General features: G+C 34.1%; 1 protein-coding gene across 1 annotated transcript in view; it reads left to right on the top strand.

Annotated features, from left to right (window-relative positions):
• LOC140160608 (eukaryotic elongation factor 2 kinase-like) overlaps positions 1-15,716 on the top strand; it is a 63,415-nt gene that overhangs the window by 28,541 nt on the left and 19,158 nt on the right. Inside the window, exons 4-6 of the mRNA XM_072183856.1 lie at positions 4,766-4,937; positions 7,255-7,404; positions 8,859-8,923. Of these exons, the coding sequence (XP_072039957.1) occupies positions 4,766-4,937; positions 7,255-7,404; positions 8,859-8,923 (387 nt within the window). The remainder of the gene's footprint in view (positions 1-4,765; positions 4,938-7,254; positions 7,405-8,858; positions 8,924-15,716) is intronic.

Consider the following 15,716-nt stretch of genomic DNA (forward strand, 5'->3'; position numbering starts at 1 on the left):
AATTGGGTTATTAAAATTAAACAGACTGTGTTGTAGAGAGAGCGGTTAAATTTGCAATACAATGTGCAAAAGAATTAAGGTACCAGTTATGTTCACCCATGTATATTCTCAGCAAAGGCATATGTCATAATTGGAACCAGCAGCCAATTAACTCGGATTTGAGACCTTGTTTGTTGAAATAGTTCAAGAAATAAAGATAATGATCTGCAAATTGCATGTCCAATTGAACAAGAAAACTAGCACTGTGGTTTCTATTGATTAGCACATTAAATTAAAACTAGCATCATGTTTTCATTAATTAGAACATAAAAGTGCAACTTTTGATTTTGTTCTTTCCTTTCCGTTGTTTTTTTAAATTCTCAACCAATTTCAAAAAATGAGAACATTAAATCAGACGTAAGACTACATTGCCTGCTTGTTTTAATTTAGACTCATTTGTCTTTGTTTAGGATATACAATGTACAGGGGTGAACATAACTGGTACCCCAATGTACAGTAGGGGTGAACATAACTGGTACCTTAATTTTTTTGTGCACTGTGTATGAAATAAGACATAGTTTGAGGCACTCAAACATGCCTGGTTATATCATGATTATATCACTGCAAATCACAGTGCACAGGTACCCCTTAATATACCTGGGCACATGCCATATTTTCCCCAACCATATTGTCATTATTTGGCTAGCTTTTATCCCAATATCTGCCAATGCTGACATCTTCAATAGATGGATAAAAGCCCGTGTGTATGCATCCAGACGAGCTGCCCTTGTACAGGAGAGACAGTTCTTCTTGGGTAAAAAAAATGCATTTCTAGTTTTAACAGTTAATTAAAAAATCGTACAGGTGCTCATGTTTTGTTGAAATCTAAATGCTCAGTTTCCTGTAGTCCTCACTGCTCACTATACCAGTATCATCCTAAGAGCTATTTTATCTTGATCACATTGTTATAAACCATAAGTAAATGCACCAAGATATATTCTTGGATTGTGCTACCATATTGTCAAGCTTTGTCAGCAGCGTCACATCTCCTTTAGACCCAATTCCCAACACTCTACAATAATCATCATGCCATCTTCAGTAGATAGCTTCCTTTGTATGCATCCAGACTGAAGCATTTCTGAAATACTGCTGGGGCAAGAACCATGGTTTGGGTTTTAATAATCATCTACGTTAACATCTCTTAATAGTCCCATCTTGTTTTTAGTTTCTATTCCAGTTGTTTAGTTAAATAAGACCCTGGGATTTCTTAATAACGTTTTAAGTAGCAATTTTTGCTCACTGTAAATTTTGTGTTTACTGTGACAAAAGACTGACATAACATAATTACCAACAACAAATCACATTTCCTTTGAAAATATTTTTATGCTTTAAAATTTATTGCTTGCTGGTTGTTTTGTCATAAGCCTGAAAATATAAGTGGATTGAAAATGTTCACTTTTGATGTGTATTGTCCAGCAGCTGTTTATCAGGTTTGCTGCTTCACTAGTCGGGTATTATATTATTTGAGAGATAATACATCAAAAATTGCTGTACACAGATCTAAATTGGTAGTACTCTATATTTCACAAATGCTAGTAGCTCTATGAACAAGTCAGTTTTTAGTAACTTTTTATCCACCCAGTCAAGAGGCTCTGGAAGATTTTTTGGGGGGCATTGATATGAGGCCTTCTCCGAGACGCGTAATGCTGAGGAGGGTGCATGCGGGAGGTGTTGCACGGAAGCTTTTGAAATGCATAAATTTTAACTTGAATTATGAATTATACCTAAAAAATTATGAATTTTACCTTAAAATTATGAATTTTACCTTAAAATTATGAATTTTCCCTTAAATTATTGGGGCAACCATTTTAAAAATCTACATGTATATCTCAAGTAATCAAAGAAGTGTACAAATACACAGGTTTTGGTTCTTTTTGTCAAGTCTGCCATTTGCGTACCTGGGAACCTAGGCCAATATGTTTCTGTTTGAACTCTACACCTGGCACACTGCCAAGTATCATGGTGTAAACAAGAGACCCTGCATGGTTGAATATTTGATCGGTCTAACAGCAATTTTGGGGTGACAATACAATACTGGATGAATGTAAATAAACAGAAATTTTATGCACTTATTATAAATTGTTTCATACAAATTAAATATTGGGTTAGGTATTTTAAATTGCATACATTTAAAATTTTGGACTTTTGCCAAACTTTGTAATGGAACTCTCAATTTATATTGTTGTTATTTCATTATTATTGTTATTTTTGATACTTTTTATGTAAAGGGCCTATATTTGTTTTTATTTTTTTCAAACATCATTAGGGTCTATGCATATAGATCTTTGTATAAACAACTAACAAACTATTTTATAAATAAATCAGGCTTCTTTACTGATTGTTTGTTTGTTTGTTTGTTTGCTTTTATTTCGTCTTTAACCTGGGACACTCAATCAGTTGAAAACATCTGTTTTTCCTTGAGGCTCAGGGATCAATACAACATTTACATAATTACTCAAAAAGGGTTTTTTTTTCAAATACTACATGTACATCAATACACAATATTAAAATTAAATTAAAATTTAGATACCGGTATACAAATAATTCAAATTACAATGTAACTTTATAACAACATGTATATAAAAATAAAATACCATTAATATTACATAAACCTATGTGGGAACCCCAAAAAGCATAAAGATAAAACACTAAAAAATCACCCTATGTACCAGCATAGGTAATAATTAATATTTAAAATTTTACTGCACCAAATATCAAACTACAAATTAATTTAATATCAAAAACAAATAAATTCAATATCAAAACTGATTGCACGAAAAGTATAAATATTAAGCATAAAGGCCTAGATCTTTATAAGAATAACTAACTATTTTTCTAAAGAAATAAATCTGGATTCATAGTTTCCAGTTCTCTATTAGAACTCTCTCATTCGTCAATAGAGAATAATTAACGTTACTAGTGCCTCACTGAGTTACATGATCATACAGATTCACAAACCCCCCCAAAAGAAAATGAGGGATATATAAAATTTGAATACAACGTTCAAAACAATTTTTTGCTAATTCTCACATTCCAAAGCAAGTAATTATTATTAAAGAAGGAACAGCATATGGTGTTAACGTATCCAGGGATAGCTGAGCATCACATCCGTGCCATATTGTAGCAAGCTACAACTGTGCATGTCATGTGATGGAGAGCTCTCATAATAACAACAAAAGGGACGACGACACGGTGCGACAGTTCAAGCACTCAGACACTTGGTAGATAGTTGATCACATTATAATTTTCACGAGGGGAGTATCTAGCACAATCAGATTACTGATTACGTAGCTAGCAGGATTTGTTATAAATAATAAAAGATCCCAGTTGCAGATTGTGATTTAAATTTAATATGTGCAGAAAGCAAAATGAATGGGGTGGTACAATAATTTTGTGTACCCTGGCCCTGGAGTGAATTATAGGGGCAAAACTTTTCATCTCAAGAAATTTTTGGCACAAATCTTTGGGGCACCTTTTTGACTTACACTCTTAAAACTAAAGGCATACAAAACAGTAGGAAAATGTTCATGCACAATTTCCTGCTCGCTGCACTTGTACCTCATGGTTAGACAATTTAAGGTTTTAAGCATGTGTTCCCCAAGATCTGGCATTATATACAAGGAGGTCGTCCCAGAAACACATAATTATCACACAGCCCCTCAGGGGTAGACAGCAAAATGGAATTACAATTGGAAAATTCAGAATCTAGAAACAAAGTTGTATTATCATTCACATCACAAGCTATACATTTTCAGTCATTTTAAAGAAACAATTAAATTGTTTGTAATCAGAACACATCATTCATGGATAGGGAACTTGTTTAGATGACCTAGTATTTCAATTTTTCCCCTCAGTAATGAAAGCCTTTTAAAGCAATGCTTGTTGCTTCATGCAGTAATATGCGTGACATGATCTGATCCAGCCAAATCAGACTAAAGTTGGCAGTGCTCAATGATATTGAGGTATTCGCCGATTGCATGGCGATCTCAAATCGAGGTTTTACCCACAAAATGTGCAATGTGTGTGCTTATGCAGGTCAAACGCACGCTTTAATTACCACATACGTGTTGCAAAAGCCTTCAGGTGCGAGAAATAAAAATGCACATTTTGCGCATGCATTTGCAGGTAGAACCTTGTTCAAGATGGCGGATCCGTGCAAAGTGCAAATTGGTAAAGTTACAATGCAAAAATAAAATGAACCTAAATGTAAAAAATAAACTTTGCAACCAATTAAGCCAGGATGATGTGATTTCAACATCAGGAACTTGGTACCGAGAAAGTTAGCAATGGTAGTAACTCAATTTTCAAAAATGTTCAAAATTTCTGACTGTGGTCTGAGTGGATCAGATCATGTGACATACAATGATGATTACTAAATCTCATTGTGGAATACAAAATGCAATGCAAATGCCTCCCATAAAAAACGTTTTAAAATTGAGTAAGTCAAATTTTTCTTAAGTTGTGTGACCAGTTTAAACTTACCTCAACACGTTTTAAAATTTGTCTTCAAAGTAAAAGGTTTCATAGTTTCTGGCAAGACATTCCATACTTTTAGGTGCTGTAATTTGAAAAGATTACCTCTTCCCAGCGTTATTTTGTTGGTCTCTTCTGCAGGTGGGAGTCATTGTTGTGTGATGATTCCTTCAGTCCACAATGCAAGGGACATTTTCTGAATATTTATTTTTTATTCTAAATACTATTTTCATTTTCTTTTTGAAACATGCAGGAAGAAGAAGTCCAACTTTGCCAAGTCTAGGGATTGGAAGCATGCCGGCAACTTTGTGGCCAAATCGTACATGGAAACTGTGGATAGACAGGTCTATTTCCAAGATGTTCGTTTGCAGATGGATGCTAAAATTTGGGGCGAAGAGTACAGTCGACACAACCCACCAAAGAAGGTGAGGGGAAGGGAAAAAAGGGTACATTCCATGCTAAAGCCCCTGCCCACAGGAGATAGGGAAGTCTTTCCAATTCTTTATAAGTATACACAGCACAAAAAGAACAGCATGATAGATCAATACAGTAAAATTGATAGGAAAGTTTGACAAATATTGTTAGCTACAGATTGACTCACTTGTACCAAAGGAATTGAAACTTCGATATTACCAACTTTAAGAAAATTGGTGGGATTTGAGAAGTTGCAGATGCAAACAGAGTACACAGTGTAAAGTGGCTAAGCCTTAGTTGTTGCACTTGCATGAAGGGAGAAGCAGACAGTGTGTGTCATCAATCGGTAAATTTTCAAATTATCAAGCATTATGCATGGTCAATGCCCATTAAAGCATGTCCTTTACACAGTAACAGACATTCCGGCTTTTGAAATTGCACCAGTTTTCATAAAATCATGAAGATTTCGATATATTTTTACACAAGTGAGGTATCCAACTGTAGCCAACAAAATGCTTTACATGTTCAGTTGTTCATACCAATTTTACCTTATTTATCCAAAATGATGACCCCTCAAAGAAGTGAGGACTTTTTGTGTTGTGTTATATAGTGACCATGTACTATCATGGAAGGCATGGTGTAGATTTGCTTCATATAAGCTCATATGAAAGCAATTGACAAATATCCATATTTCATGTGCAACTTATGTTGCATGCAAATCTCCATAAAAGTTGATCTATACTGGCTACATGCTGTATAGATTTATTCATACTGCATCATGCCTGCAAGGAATGAATGCATGATGAGACTGGCGTGATAATATTTGGGTTAACTTTCTTCAGGACTTAGGCTGAAATGATTGCTTTAAATGGCCTTTGTCTGGTTGAGGTAAATGTTGGAGGCTGGTTCTATATATAACTGATGGCAATATATATTTTTATCAAGCTTATGTGTTTTAAAATATGATTTGGTATTTAGATTTGAAACCTTATCAACATACAATAAACAGAGGAGTACTTATGCTCTAAGGGGGCTTCTAATTTGTAGCTAAAATGTATAGAAAAATTATTTAATTTGTGTACATCGTGGAATATTTAAATATGCTTGCTACTCCGCGACTAATCATGCTAATACACGAGCATACAACGCTACTCTACGCGTCCATATTAGCAAGGTTTTCTGCGTACAACAGCTTACTACGCACACTCGCACAGCCACGCAAAGAATATTCCACGATGTACACACAAATTAAATAATTTTTCTATAGTATACTGCATTTAGCTCAAAGTTACAACATCAAAATGTGTTCAACCTTAAGGGATCTAGAATGAGCGTTTATTGCGTTTCGACAGTATTTTTTGTGGGACATGAGAGCACCTCAGACCTATCGAATTGCATTCTGAATCTGAAGCATGTCTTTCTGATATCAAATAATTTTAATTTTTGAAAATCACAATATAATACAAATTTTATGACAAATTATAAAAATTTGATATTTTTCAAATGTTTGGAGGAAAGCTAGGAGGAAAAGCCGACGGTCAATTGAAAATTTTGACCTTTCATATTGAAGATATGGATTTTTTTCCAAAAAGACCTAATTTTTTTTTTTGTTTTTTTTAAAAAAATTCATATCTTCAATACGCAATGTCAAAATTTTCAATTGATCGTCGGCTTTTCATCCCACCTACATACATTTTAAGTATAAATCATCAGATTTATAAAGTTTACTTGAGTACTGTTAAATATCAAAAATATCAATTTTTAATGATTTGCCATAAAATGTGTATTAAATTGCGAATTTCAAAAATCAAAATTATTTGATATCAGAAGGACATTCTTCGTATTCAGAATGCAATTGATATGTCTGATGTGCTCTAATGTCCCAAAATAAATACTGTCCAAACGCTCATACCCCATCCCTTAATGTACCCAGTTATAATGAAATATTGAAAGGCTGATTACTGAAGGAAAAATTTCCTAAAAAACAAATATTTAAGCAAAATGAAAATAAAAATTGCGCCACAGTTCATACAATTTGATGCTATTTAGTCTACAGGTTGCCTGTTGATCAGGTTAGTTGCTGTTGATACATCATTTGATAAAACAATCCTACAGTTAAGTGACACAACTAAAGTGGCTTCTATCTTCGGCATTTTATTTTCTTATAGGGAAGTTTAAAGAGCACCTCGTTGTTAATGTAATGAAATTGCCTTGCATACTACTCATTCAACATTTGAGCAGCATTACATATTGATATCAAATGTCACTAATGTTGTCATATTTCTACTGATTGCTATTTCCTTTCATGTTACTTTATTGAATGCGCAGGTGGACATCTGTCAGATGTGTGTACTTGAGATGAAGGATAGACCAGGCAAGCCACTATTCCACCTGGAGAACTTCATAGAGGGAGAATACACAAAGTACAATTCAAATTCAGGCTTTGTTAGAGATGAAGCTCTGCGTCAGACACCGCAGGTAAGATTGTGATCAAGACAAGATTGATGAGCAGCTTTTCAGTGGATTGTATCAATTTTATATCATAGCTGGACTGGGAAAACCTTGTGACATTTGAATTTTGAAATCAAACTTTGTATGTAAAAGTGGGTGCCAGTTTCAAAACATCCAATAGATGTGCAAATGTCAGCCCAATTAACAACAAAAAACCCTATGTTGGTAATTTATTTTATAGAAGAGACATTGCTGGAGCTAAAAATCTCACAAAAATATTGGCAATTGTGATTTTTAGTTTCATTCTGTTTTGGTCTAAAATACAGTTTTGCACATGGGAGGTTTTTTAAACTATGTCCAGGAGGTTTTCCAGCCCAGGAGGTTTTCAATAGTCAAATGTATATAGTAGGTTTTTCCTGCCAAGCAAATATATTGTGTGTAGAACTTCATTGTTTTGATAATTTAGTAATAGAAATTTTTCCAACATGAATTTATCAAGGGTAGTTTTAATTTGATAGTAATCATATTTTATATGCACACATTGATGTGTAGCTGTTAACTCTTTTAAGACGATCTACCAAAATCCCTTAACAGTCTTTTACTAGGTCTTATAATTGTATGCAAAACCAATTTTGAGATCCAAGCATCTATGACAGCAAAGATATTACCAAACAACTTACGCACTATGAAGTATTATTTGGTAGTGAAGACCAAGTACAAATTGTTTATCAGATTGGTCACTCTTCACAATTATAGGACAAGCTTGCACAGCCATTACAACTGATTATACAAATGTACATGTATTTCATGGAAACCAGAGGTCAGTACTAATATCAGTAGCAGCAATATCATAGTAATATTGCTTATCTAATTACCAGGGTACCTGTAATATCATTTGTAATATCATTACAGATAAAATCTTGGGTAATATGAGACAATTTAACTGCTTGTCTCTCTCTCCAATTGAACAACTTCATAAAAGGTGTGGATTTTGCATCAATAGAAATATAATAAGCTTTCACAAGAAAAAAACATATGAATATAGAATAAGTTGCGTTGTATTTTGGCATTTCTTAGTGGAGGAAGGAAATGGAGAAAAACAGAGCTAAAATAAAACACAGAATGTTCAAAGACTTTACACCAGGAGAGTTCTAACTATGAATAGCCCTTTGTGTTACACTTTTGAGAATCCACCATATTGAATTGTAATACATATGGGGAGGGGGGAACAAAGTTGTCAATTAGCAGGAAAAGCTTAGATGGAATAATAATTGGTGTCTTAAAGCACAAATAATATGAAGGGTTGTGCACATACCAGGTAGTGCTAGTGTGTATTATAACACGCATACTGGAAATAAACATGTACTTTTAAATCAAAGTGTGCCAGAAAATTATTCTGAGGAACACCATTTTTGCACCCACTTAGCAAGAGGCTGCTGAGCTTTACTAGTCTTAATCTCTTTGAATTTGTTTTGTTTCAGTCATTTAGTCATTTCACCTTTGAGAGATCTGGCCATAAGCTGATAGTGGTGGATATCCAGGGTGAGTACCAGTGTGAGATAGGACCGGAAAATTGAGTGGCAAATTGTCTGTCGTAATTAAAAGATATTCAGTTTTAGCTTCATTCTGTAGCAGTTTTGGTCTGTAAAAAAGATGTTATTGAAAATACTGCTTGGCCTCAAAGATTGCTTCTTTGACTTTCTGTCCGTTCGTCTGTCTGTCCAGGGCCTAGATTTTGATGAGAATCACAGAATCGATTCTCGAAATGATTCCGTAAGATTCGGTTGCGACAATCAACTTCTCTCATTGTATCATACAGTAAGTGCAGTGACTATGATGGATTTTGATTCTCACAAACCAAGGTGAAATCTAGGCCCTGCTGTCTGTCTGTCTGTCTGGGGGGGGGGGTGTGTCTGGGTGTCTATCTATATACATTGTATATCTATCATTCTTTTCTTTCTTTTCTGTGTTGTTGGCCTACTTGCTGCTTGTATACATTTGACATTGGAAGAAAAGATGTGTGCCTGAACCAAGGTTGGCTAACATGCATAGATTTTGAGTTATTTTTGTCACGTAACAATAGAATCTTTTATTTTATCAGAGAAAAGCATATTACCATGATTACATACACATGATTTTGGAAATGCAATGTGGAGACGTTTTCTAAATTTATTCATGTAGATGATTGTTGAGATGTCATATGTTGCAATAGAGATGTTTTGTTGATATGATTTGGGGAAAAATGTTTAAATCACTGTAAAAGAAATAAGACAACAAGCTAAACAAGCTAAACAAAAAAAAAGGTATTTTGCTCTCATGGGCAATCGTTGTTTGCAATGCATAATTTACAAAAATACATAACTAACCTTGGAAAGATAAAGAAAAAAACGAATTGGTTGTAACGGTCAGAATATCCATTACTAGAAATACAAAATGGCTAAATGTTAATCCCAACAGGTTTTGTTGAATTCAAAATGAAATAATTTGTTTGTGCTGCATCAATTTTATACCATATCCTCTATTTTGTGCTGCAGGCTAGCTACACTCAAGCATAAAATCAAAACATATTATGTGTTTGTATAATAAGGGAGAAAATATCAAGATTATTATTAAAAAGTATTGACTTTTGCAGTTATTTGAGTGCACAAATCAAGTACATCTGAAATAACTTAAGTGCCTTATGTTAGATTTAGTTGGGTGGGTGGGTAAATGGAAAAGTGGCGAGCAGCTTATGTCAACATTTCTACTAATCTACTTTGAACAACGAGACACTGGGATCAATATACTATGCTTTTATCTCAATGTAAAATTTGAAAGAATTGAGACTCTTTGAAAAGCATCTATTCTGCAGTTTATTATCACATGCAGTTCTTTCCCCTTAATAAATGTATTCATCATAAGAAATGTTACCATCTACCAGAAATCATTTGGTGGAATGAATGAAGCCTTTATCAACTTTAATCACTCATTATTATAATTATTACCTTCTCTATTTCAAGATGTCATATAAACTAGATTCAATATACCCTATAGATATGGACTTACAAATTCAAGTACATTTTGGATGATAAAGCAACATCAATATTGTAAAGGTATAGGTCCTAGGATTGAAGTGTTTTACACTCTAGTCTGTGCTACAGACCATGTATTATCCATAGGGAGAGAAACTACTGTGTGTCACATGTCGCGGTTTCACAGATCTGTCGCAGCTTCGCTGCTCGTCCCACCTTGGTCGCAATTACTTGCCACTTCGCGGCTCAATTTCACAGCATCCACCTTGGTTGCCAGTAGTCTTTGACAAAGACTACAAACACTGGATATTGATACAGTTGTTTGTGGATGCGGCTATAAAATGAAATTGACACACAAACTGTTCAATGTGTTAAATAATGCATGAGTTTTACCAGGATCACTGCTTGATGTGCAACATCCAACTAAATTTTTCTTAGGATTTTGAAATAAAAGAATGTAGGGCCCACATAATGAAAGTTGATGTTAAGTTTCCCATCACATATTTATTGTCGAGTGATGAGGGGACTCTTCCATTATCCATTGTTCATTATTGAACTGTTTTTCGTCTATATTGTTGATGTAAGATCATGGCAAAATATGAAATAATGCTTGGACCATCTTTATAGACACTTTGCAACAAATTGAGAAAAGATTTGAATTTGTTTTTATCAAAATGAAAAGAAAAATGTGCAATTTTTGTTATCACCAGAAACATATTAATGAGGTAATCCTTAAATTTCCATTATTTACCACATGTATCCTCTACACCTACAACCAAGAAAAACTGTTGATGATATGATCAGCAGGGCATATTGGAAATTTTGAGGGTTTCAATTTTGATTATTCCCAGCTCTATTTTCAGATAATTGGCATTTTCATGAAAATAATGAAAGTTGTGGTCACAATGAAAATAATTTGATGCCTATGGAAAAGTATCATTGGCCCCCCAATAATTTTGGCCAGGCACCACCCCCAATATATAACGCGTACAATGTACCCGCTACCTACTATTTACTGTTTCAGAGATGAGTCACTTTAGTACATTGGAATAAAATCATAATAATATTGTATGGAAAGTAAGGAGTTCAATGATGTATAAACTGCAACATATGCTTCAAAAGTAACCTGATGTTTGAGGGAGATCATTGTAAAGAATATATAAAGAGAGGTTGCCGCCTTACGCATTTGCCCATTCTGTAGTCCGTTCTTATTTTTTTTACAGTATAAGTACTGACGTATATTATTACATGTTCCAGGAAAATAAATTTGCAAGCATTCTCCTAGTAGGTCATTTAATTTTTTTATTATTCTTGGTTGTTGTGACTGTGAGGACGTGTCTGTGCTGTGAGTCATATGTAGTTCATGGTTGCACCATGCAGATCGATGCCATGAACTTGATCACATGTCCCCGTGTTTACAGCTTGTCATCTGTGCACCTGGTATTGCCATCAAATAAAAGCAATTTGGTTAACTTTATTGTACTATTATTGATGACACTGATTATAATGCCAAATAATAACAAAATGAGATATGATAGTATTACCATGATTACCCTTTACATTCTATTGACTGAAGCATATGAAGAGCTTTGTTGCAAAACCCCTTACATCCACTTTTAACTTTTTGAGAAAAACAGCTTTTTTTAATTGTGCAAGTATTACTGGTTCGATTTGATTCAATTTGGGTTTGGATAAAGTGTTGATGAATAGAAAGTAAAAGAATAGGTTTGGTACAATTTTGAAGCCTTCCTATTTATTTTATTATATATTTTATATCGCGCCTTTGTAAAGGGCTTTTGCAACAAAACAAATTTACCCCTTTTCTAGAAATCACCTTTGCAATCATATTTGAGCCCATTTGTTTGCACTACTTTATGTAACTTGACTAATGCTTTCAAAATCAAAAAGAAAAATTGAAATATCTCATTTACTTGTTTAATTATGAATTTTAATTAAATTCGGGAAAATGGCATTTTTGAGTATTTCGAAGCTACACCTTTTGTTAATTAAAATGATTTTTTTCAAAAATAGTGACCCAAAAACAGTTCCCTTTGGTTTTATAAGGTAAAGAACATTCCATGCTACTAGTATACATCAAAAAATTAAAACAAAACAATTCTATATTAATTTTATGTTCAGATTTCGGAAATTCCCTAAGATTTCCCAAACGGAAATATACCGTATCTCGGAAGGAAAGTGGTATGAAGGTCAAACAACCACCAAAATGTGTATTTTTACCCACACGATAATGTCATGTCAATAACTCAATTTCACCCAAAAGTGGATGTAAGGGGTTTTGAAACAAAGCTCTTCATATATTAAATATTTAAATGCAAACAAATTTCAATTTAATATTAATATTTTTTATTGTACAAAAAAGTAGTTTTGGTAAATACATAGACCTATGGCTTGATTCCAATTCACCAACTGCTTCTATGGCCTTAAGATTAGAGCTGTATATTTTTCTGTCCCTCCCAGGGTGAGCAAATTTCAAGTGGCGTGTCAAAAATGCTTCCCCTCTCTCAGCATTCCAAACAAACCTTGCCCCCACCCCTTGGGCATACCAAAAATTACTTTTGTCCCCTTCTCAGCCTGCCAAAACATTGCTTATCGCTCTTTATGCCCTGCCAAAAAATGCTTGCCCCCTTATTTTTTACCAGGGAGGGGGAGATAATTATCGCACAGCCCTTAGACCAATAATAAGGCAGGCTACATTGAATTTTGTGATGTTCACAGTCACACAATTAAGCTGCAGAAATCAGTGCATCAATATGCACACACTTGAATTGTCTATGTTCTAGATTCTGGGCTTTATTGTACTATGTTATCAATACAATTTATAGGTCTCAGCTATGCACTGTCAATTGATCCATTTGCAACTAAATACGTGCTCAGAATGCACCAACATGGTTGATTTAATTTGAGGAACATCAAAGTTGAACTTAAGGTTATGAGATGCAATACCACACAAATTAAATTATGTTATCTTATTAATGGCTTTGTCAGCATAAAACAATAGGCTGGTGGATATCAACTTGGAGAAAACAGGCTTTTCCCTGTATAGATGTGTCTGTTTTCAGAATTTTGAATTTAGGGCTAATTGATGAGGAGGTTTAAACTAAAATGCTAAATTAATTTCAAACATAGTCCTTGTGTAGTACGCGCACAATGTGAAGCGTATATCTGATCTCGTTCAAAATAACATGCGCCGGATGATTAGTAGTACGCGAATTTTATAAAAGGGATTCAGCTTCCAATTTGAGTCAAATCAGGGAAGTGCCTGGTAAAATTGAGTGGGTGGAAAAATAAGCTATTCCAGTTATAATCCATACACCCCTTATGGAAGACATGACCTTAATCTTCCATACAGGGAGTGTGAATTTCAAATGGGATTATCTGAATGGGCAACTCCATTTGAAATCTTCACCCCCTGTGTGGGAGTTTAAGGTTATGTTTTCCATACGGGGTGTGTGGATTTTAACTAGAATAGGCAAATGTCTGTACAGCGTCCCAGTGTCACACAACTCGGATGGATAGAGGCATCCTTCACTACTTCACATAGATGTGTGTGTTCCTATGTAAAGTAAAACCATATTGCAGACAAGTACATGTATAATGAAATAATAATAGGTTGCAATAAGGTAATCTGGAGATAGATTTAATAAAACTAAGCCTAGATTATTTTCTTCAGTTCCCTGGAACAGAACATATTGAAATTCATGCTGTACAGAATATGAATTCTTTTTATTTTAAAAACATATTGCGCTTTACAGGTACGATGAAAATTCTGGATTTGTGTATAGCTGTGCCCAGGTGCTACCCTGGATGTGTAGCCATTCATTGTGGTATAACGACTTCCCAATGTTAAAACTTCCAAGTGATTATTATTACTATGGTGTTTCAAATGTCAAAGGTTTGTTTTGAATTGGTTGACTTACATGTATGTAGGTCACAATAGGAATAACTGATACAATGTTATTGTTTTGGTGTTATCAAAATTGGTAATTTATCTGGTAGAGTTTAAATGTGTCAATAGGGTGTCATCAGTGTATATGATGAAGTGCTTAGAGTGTAGGAATGTATGCAAAGCACAGGATGCTGTCATCACAAAATTGCAAACATGCAAAATACCATGATTTCCTTGAAATGAAGACATAAGAAATAAATTATAGTAAAATCCATTTTTTTAAATTTCCACAATGCATCAAAAGAATCAAATGGACACTGAAGTAAATATTATGTGAGATATTGTCATAAGGCAAGTGAGGCCACTACCTTTAAATGTACACACAATAATGATTGAGGTACAACACATAATTATATGACCACAAGAAGCTTGTATTATTACTGACCACAATTTAGAAAATTAAAATAAAACTAACAATACAGATAAAGAAAGAGAAAGGAAGGAAAGAAAAAATGCTTTGGAAAATTCACTTGAAGGGCTTACAAACAAACAAACAAACAAACAAACAAACTTAGGATTTATGACTAAGCTTCACCTTGCCTATGAACTTGCATGAATGATCTGTATTTGGAGATAAGATCAGATGTTGTAGCTTTAGGGTAAATACATATATAAATGTCAGCTGTATCAAGCAGTGCAACCCAGCCAGGTACCCAGACCTAGACATGGATTCTAGGGTTTGGCGGAATTAATCAGTCAATCATCTTGACTGGTTACCACAAATGATAAATCGTCTAAAAGTGATTAGCAGTTTTGCAGGGTTTGTGAGTTGGTGACCTTCTCTCTTTAACATTTATCTGAAGGAAATCAAGGATTCAAATGAGCAATACTTAGTGATTTTCATGACATAAAAAATTGTAAAACAAAACCTTCCTTGGTTTACTTCACAACACAAATGTTCTGTATAGGCTGTCTTTGCGAATATGATTTTTTTTCTTGTTCAGATTCTCTCCACCTGATCTCTTCTTCGTCTGAGGACAAATTTTGACAATTCTGGCATGTGAGAGTTTCTTTCCAGCTGCAGTGATTTCCTGTGATATTATTTTGATTTTTTTTTGGTGATTTTCAAAACTTAATCTGTACTATTTTGAACTAATGAAAGTAGTTCTCACTATCATACATGAACATTCACACATATGTCAAATTATATTGTTGTATTAGTGTATTTAGAATAATACTGTAGTAGTATAGTATTTGCTATGCAACTTCTTATTTATTATAATCCTAACGGTACCAAACATCACAAAACCAAACTTCACAAAGCATATGCACGGGCAGGTATCCCATGTGATGCGATTGCGTCATCATGCGAACAGTCATATGGTCACGGAAAGCTTGGCCGGCAAAGCTACACCCCGTGG

This window comes from Amphiura filiformis, chromosome 1 (assembly GCF_039555335.1).
Source record: "Amphiura filiformis chromosome 1, Afil_fr2py, whole genome shotgun sequence".
NCBI classification, from domain to species: domain Eukaryota; kingdom Metazoa; phylum Echinodermata; class Ophiuroidea; order Amphilepidida; family Amphiuridae; genus Amphiura; species Amphiura filiformis.